Source organism: Nannospalax galili, unplaced genomic scaffold (assembly GCF_000622305.1).
Source record: "Nannospalax galili isolate Female #2095 unplaced genomic scaffold, S.galili_v1.0 scaffold1852, whole genome shotgun sequence".
Taxonomy (NCBI): domain Eukaryota; kingdom Metazoa; phylum Chordata; class Mammalia; order Rodentia; family Spalacidae; genus Nannospalax; species Nannospalax galili.
Genome location: NW_008331531.1, coordinates 27,076 through 34,098, shown reverse-complemented (window position 1 = coordinate 34,098; position 7,023 = coordinate 27,076). Strand labels below are relative to the sequence as shown.

The window sequence follows — 7,023 nt, the reverse complement described above, 5'->3', positions numbered from 1 at the left end:
ATAAAGGTTAAAGAGATGGCTCAGTTGTTAAGCATGTGTGCTGCTCTTACAGAAGGCCTGTGTTCAATTCACAGCACCAGCATCAGGTAGCACAAAACCACTTGTAACACCAGCAGTGGATCCACCATTGTCCTCTTCTGCTCTTGGTGGGCACCTGCAGTCATTTTTATACACCAACACAGAGAGAAATACACATCCACATAGTTTAAAAGGAAATAAATCTTGAAATTTTGATATGAAAGGAGCAAACTTATCTAATTTAGTTAATTTAAGCATAATACAGACATGCAATACCCAAGCCACAAATCTAATGTCATTTAGGAATGGAGGGGATTCAGAGAAACTGATCATGTCACGTGTCATTTAGACAGGAAGATGAACAAGGCTATTCTCAGTTATGTTTTTTGCTCAAACACTTGACTGCACAACCCCAATGAAATACTCATCAGTAATATGTGCCTGAAAGACAGGCCCTTAGTGACTGGACTCTATTGAACCAGAATGTGGATCCTTCCTCCAGGAATAACATACAGATTGGACACTCACACCAGAGATCAAAGGTCATTTGATGTAATGCAATGCCTGTGATTTTTTTTTCTACTAGCAGAGTGTAGCAGATGTGTTGGTAAGATTATTATAGAAGTGTGCAGTGTTTTATGTCATTTTATAAAATACTATTGCAATAATCTACCCTTACAAACAAATCCATAGCTTTGGTTATTTTTTAATTGTTTTATTGGGTAGAATATGTAGGGCAACCCCCTCCCAATTTCTAAATTTAAGAATACCTTATCCTTCCAAAGAGACAGAAGCAGAAATCAAGTATTTAAGACTTTTCATTCCATACCTTAGACATATGATTGTTACTTCATAGTTGGTCCCTAGAATGGGTAGATCTTAGTGGAAATTTTCACTGTACCTGATTTCACTTTAGTTTGTCACTCCTCAGAGCACTGGGGACTTGGGGCTAGTGGGTGAACACCCTGCTCTCAGACTGCACTGGAAAGAATCTGACCTGTTGCATCTAAAGAATAAGATACTCCCATTCCACCTAACTCCACAATTTTTTGTTCACTTTGTATATGGAGATTTAAGGACTAGGAGAGATAGAGGGTAGACATGGTATGTGATCCTTAAAGAGTTATGAAGTTATTAGTGCAGGAACCCTGGGATGGATGTAGGGAGCATTTAACTGTCTTCCAAATGATCTCCAGATTGAATTCCTTCTTCCCCCCAATCCTTCTGTCCTTCCCTCCCAAACAATGATATCTTCTCAATTCTGTCCAATTGAAATACAGCTTTAATGTTTTACTCCAATCTATTTCATCCCCTAAACCCTTTTAGACAGAAATTTAAGCAATTGAAGCTGTTACTTCTATAAATATTGGGACACAGAAAGTCTAGGATTCAATCTAAACATTAAATCACATTATTTCCTCTCAAACCTCCTCAGAAAAATCTCTTAATTGCTTTTTGGCTTAATCACAAATTCTCCGTTTTTCTGCTTTTATAAAAAACAAGGGCATGGCCATTGACTCACCTTGCTCTCTGTTTCCAGCTGAGACTCTCTGTGTCACAGTTCAGACGCCAACACATATGAGGCTCTACCACAGAAACAGCTCCTGGCTCAGAGAAAAGCCTCTCATTCTCCTAAATATTGGGACACAGAAAGTCTAGGATTCAATCTAAACATTAAATCACATTATTTCCTCTCAAACCTCCTCAGAAAAATCTCTTAATTGCTTTTTGGCTTAATCACAAATTCTCCGTTTTTCTGCTTTTATAAAAACAAGCGCATGGCCATTGACTCACCTTGCTCTCTGTTTCCAGCTGAGACTCTCTGTTTCACAGTTCAGACGCCAACACATATGAGGCTCTACCACAGAAACAGCTCCTGGCTCAGAGAAAAGCCTTTCATTCTCCTACTGCCTCACTGTTCAAAGTTATGACCCTAGTCACCCTTATGGCCAGTCTCTATCTGATATAGTACTAGGGGTCCTTCTAAGTTCTATCCTGAGAGGCAAAAGTAATTCTTCCACAGTTTACTCTGTTTGTATAAGTAAGGGCAGAGGGAGAGGGTGAAATCTCTCATTAAAGAAAATTTTTTCTGGGGTTAAATGAAGAAAAAAGTGTTGTTTGACTGGTGGTGAGGGTAGGGGGATATTGGTCTGTCTGTGTCTCTTATACTCCTGGGGTAAACACTGGCAGCCTCATAGCTCTGCTCTTGACGCAATCAATCCTTAAGCTGTTGTTCTAGGTGAATCTCATGCTTTAATCTTAGAATTTCTTTGCCCCATCACCACATTTCTCTACCTACACCATCTAAGTCTGTAGAAATTTTGCTGGAGCATGCTCTCTTCCTGCCTTACCTACTGCCTCTTTGTTGCTGTCCAAATAAGAGTCCTTATGATTGTTTAAAATAACAGATATGGAAAATAAGTCTGCATTTTGGGGGTGTAGATTTGTATGACTGAAGTAAGGTGAATAGGAAATGTCATTAATACCAGAGGAATGATCGAACCTAAGGAAGTATCCTCAGCCTTCCATCCATATTTTGTGAGATATGAAGCCCAGGATTTTGCACAAGCTGGCAAGTCCTGTTGCAATGAGCTATATACCCAATATGAGGGTATTTTAAATGGTCGTTAGGGTAAGCTTTAAAAGTTTTCTCTGGGTCAGGCTCTAGTGCATTTATATGGAGCACAAGAATTGGGGTTCTGATGTTCGATGAATACTGAGGTTCAAAGAGTTGAATCATGGAAACTATTCAGGTTCCTATGGAAGACATTAAACACTGTTTGTGAAAGTGGAATTGGTGTTTAATGTACTCTCAAGGTGTTTTGGGGGATTTCTGGTTTCATGAATACTTACAGCCACTGGCCTGGAGTAGTATCAAATAGGAGTACCACCACTGGCATCTCTGCCCTTCTCATCGACTGTCATTTCCCTAGTTCCAGTTCTAACTATCTGAATCTTTTTCTGACAGACAGAAACATAGAAGCTGCTAATGGGGAGCATGTAACTCCCAAAATGGCCCTCTGAGTGATGTATCTTTTCCACAGAAATCATGGAACATTCTCTGACTTATTCACTGGCCATGTAAGCCTTTCATTTTATGTATGTATGTACGTATGTACATACATATGTATGTATGTATGTATGTATTATTTATTTATTTCTCTATACCTATCTATCATCTATCTATCTATTTATCTATCTATCTATCATCTATATACCTATCTATCTACCTATCATCTATCTATCATCTACCTATTTATTTTAGACAGGGTTGTTCTGTGTCACTCTGCTGGGCTGGAATTCTTTATGGACACTAGGCTGGCCTCAAGCTCACTGAGATCTTCCTGCCTCTACATCCCAAGTGCTGGGATTAAATGATTACACCACTACAGCTGGCTGATTCATGAATCATTTTTCAAATACTTTATTATTTTTATGTTATGTGTATGAGCATATTGCTTGCATGTAGGTAGATATACTTGTGTCATGCAATGCCTGCAGATGTCAGAAGAGGGCATCAGATCCCCTGGAACTGGAGTTACGGAAGGTTGTTAGACGCCATGTGAATGCTGGGTCTTGTGCATGCTGACACCATTGTTCCAAGTTCATGAGCAAGGATTAAATTGCTTTCTATTTCCATTCAAGCCTCTTTTCTACACTCCTAATCACTTTCTGGCTGGATCTGTTCCAAACAGCCATGGTGTGCCCAGCTGACTCATCCTGCTCATGATCTGCAACTAAGCTGCTCACAGTCCTGCTTCCTTCCTAGTGAGGGCTCATTACTGAGGTATCTCCCAGACTCAGTGAATAGGTATCTGTCCTCTAGCTGCACCAACTTGGAGACTGTAACTTTGGTCATTCTTGGGACTAGTCTCTACTTGGGGCATTTTAAAAGTGCCACCTAGAGAGACATAGTAATACTAACCCCACCGATTCTCTTATATGAGGGAGGATGGCAGAGAGAGTGAAATCCATCACAGAGAGCAATTTGCCTTAAGGTTGGAATCAGGAAATGAATCTTTTTTTTATTGTGGGTGACCCTGTTCTGCCTCTCTCCTCTCACAGCCTCCTGGGGTGAGTACTGGCAGCCTGGGACCTCTGCTGCCACACAGCCCATCCATCACCTGCTCTTCTCAGTAAGTCTCCTTTCACCTTCCTGTGGGTGTAATTAGAAATTCTTCTCCCCAATCACCAGGCTCCTGCATCTGCCCTTCTAAATGTCTTAACGAAATACTTTTCATTGTGCACACTGTCTTCCATGCTTTCTTGCTATCTATGTGTTGTCCATATGTGAACCCTCTGAAGCCCTCAGCTTTCTGATTTTTCAAAGTAACAGATGTGGAAAGGAATCCAAGTTTGGGGGGCATAGATTTGTGTGACTAAAGCTAGGTGCAGAGGAAACACCACTGACTTCAGAGAAATTATGTATGGTGAGGCTAGGACACTGTCCTCAGCCAGCCCCCAAACCCTGTCTTTTATTAGGTACTAAACCCAGAAATATACACAAGATGGCAAGTACTGTTCCACTGAGCTATAACCCCAATATGAGGGTCTTTTAAAAGGTCATTATGATAAGCTTTTGGGGTTGGGGGCCATATGTGGTAGAGGGGGGTCTAATTTGATTAAAAACTGTTGTATGAAATGTACAAAAGCTCAATTAAAAAAATAAAACCCTAGGGGAATGATTATAGACAGGCTGAACAGGCTCCAGTGGATGAACTCACACTGAGGGACATCAGGGTACACACACTTGACCAGATAGGCCTTACATATATGACAAAATGCGTGAAGTCCTGTGGGTGGGATATGGGAGGCTTTGAATAGGCAAGGGTTGAGGGGACAAATATGATTAACATGTATTGTATGAATTCTACAAAATTTCAAAAAAAAAATCCTGGAATCAGGTCTACCAAAACCCTCAGAATCTTTGATGTTGGGGTTGCTTGTAGAAAGAAAACTGATCTTTCTAGATTGTTTTCTGACCTGTTGATCTCATGGAGAATATTATGGGTTTTATGGACTCAACTTTCCCTGGTCCTCTTGATAAGCACTAAAGGACCTTTGTCCTCAGCATGCAGTGTGTTCAAGGTATGCCTTCTGTGCTCCTTAGGGTGGTTTTTCAGTTTAAACCCCCTGTTACTATTGGACATTGTGGCTCAGGTCACTTACAGTGACAACAGGGAGAGCCAAATTACCCATGGTCATGTTTAAATAAATAGAAAAATATGGTGCAAATACATTATTTTTATACATGAGAATACTTTGAACAGAAATATTCATTGTTTTTTGCAATTCTAAGTCTTAAAGAAAAATGACAAAGACATCTATAGAAGGTCTATAGGGATCATATTAATTTTTATGAACAGATTTGGGAATAGAATAACTCTAAATAAACAATACTAACATTGTCAACAGAATAAGTGCTATATGTATATATCCTCATTGGCTAAATAAATGCCTTCTCTGGAACAGGCTGAATCCTGGAAGCTCTTATATGTACATGTATATGAGGAGCATACGTATGAGGATGCTAATGTTGGATGAACAATAATGAGGTTCAAAGTACTAAATCATGGTACCTATTCGGTTACCAATGGAGACACTAATTAAAAACTTTCTTAAAAAGTTTGAATTAGTGTTTGAAGCAACCTTAAGTAGCTACATGGATTTCTTGTTTAATGAACACTTGAAGCTTCCACAGCTGGAGTGACATTAAACAGGAATCACACTACTGACATCTCTTCCCCTTCTCATCAACTTTTATCCTGGTTATAGCTTTAACTCCTTCTAACAGACAGAAGTACATAAGCTACTAGGGTGAAATATGTTACCCTCAACATGGCCCTCTTAATGATGTGTTTTTTCCAAAGAAACGTGGTGTCATCATGGAACATTCCTATGGCTTACTCACTGGCCAAAAGTCAGGTAAGCCTGATTCATGAGTGTTGATGCTAGACTCTTTAATACTCAGAAAGTTGCTAATTGATTGATGACACTCTAGAAAAGCTTGTTGATCTCCTCACCCTGGTCTCTCCCCAGTGCCACTGAAGAGCATCTCTGTGACCCTGTCCATCAATGACTTCGAGGCTGGGGTCTCTGCAACCTTAAACTATGAGAATGAGGAAAAAGTCCCCTTGGAGGCCTTCTTTGTGTTCCCCGTGGATGAAGACTCTGCTGTCTACAGCTTCAAGGCCTTGGTGGATGGGAAGACAATTGTGGCAGAACTGCAGGAGAAGATGAAGGTGCGGGCTGAGTCCTTGATCTCCTCCCTCCTTATTTCTTTATTGCATTCTCATTTGATCTTTATGAAGAATTTATAAGTGCTTGTGCAGAATGTTCTTTCTTCCATTCAATTCTAAATACTCTTTGCCTAAAACTAATAGAGCAGAAGGAATAAATTAGAGGCTATCAGAATACAGCTCTGAAGTTCATTGGACCCATATAACACCCTTCGCACCAATTCGGATCTTCTTGACTACTTGTGATTTCGTTTCCATCCCTCATGCTCCTCCCTTGGGCTCATAGCAGCTATGAGGATGCGCTCTCCCCGGCCACCAGGCCTACCTATTGGAAACAGACTACTATTCTAGGGATGTCTTCTCTTGCAACATTGGGAACCTGCAGCCTGGGGCCAAAGTGGCACTTACTCTGAAGTATGTGCAGGAGCTGTCCCTAGAAGCAGATGGGGCCCTGCACTATGTGCTCCCAGCAATCCTGAATCCTAGGTACCAGCTATCTGGTAAGTACTCTGACTCTTTGAAAGCCAGTTATAGAATTGAGTAATTTCCATAAGTCGCTGGGTGTGTTGAAACCTTTTGGCATGGAAAGCAGAACTAAGATACCTTTTTATAGACCTGTCTGGGGACAGTTGCCTGGATGTGAAGACTCCCATAGTCCCTTTGGAAGACCTGTCCTACATACTCAGCATGATGGCCACCATCAGCTCTGAGCATGGCATCCAGAGGGTCCAATCCAACTGCTCCTTGAATCCTGTTGAGTATCTTA

General features: G+C 40.7%; 1 protein-coding gene across 1 annotated transcript in view; it reads left to right on the top strand.

The window, feature by feature from the left end:
- The first annotated feature begins 5,903 nt into the window (after positions 1 to 5,903).
- Positions 5,904 to 7,023, top strand: part of LOC103728704 (von Willebrand factor A domain-containing protein 5A-like) — a 28,070-nt gene continuing 26,950 nt past the window's right edge. The window contains 4 exon segments of the mRNA XM_008826664.1: positions 5,904 to 5,943; positions 6,058 to 6,271; positions 6,547 to 6,563; positions 6,566 to 6,757. Coding sequence (XP_008824886.1) covers positions 5,904 to 5,943; positions 6,058 to 6,271; positions 6,547 to 6,563; positions 6,566 to 6,757 — 463 coding nt within the window.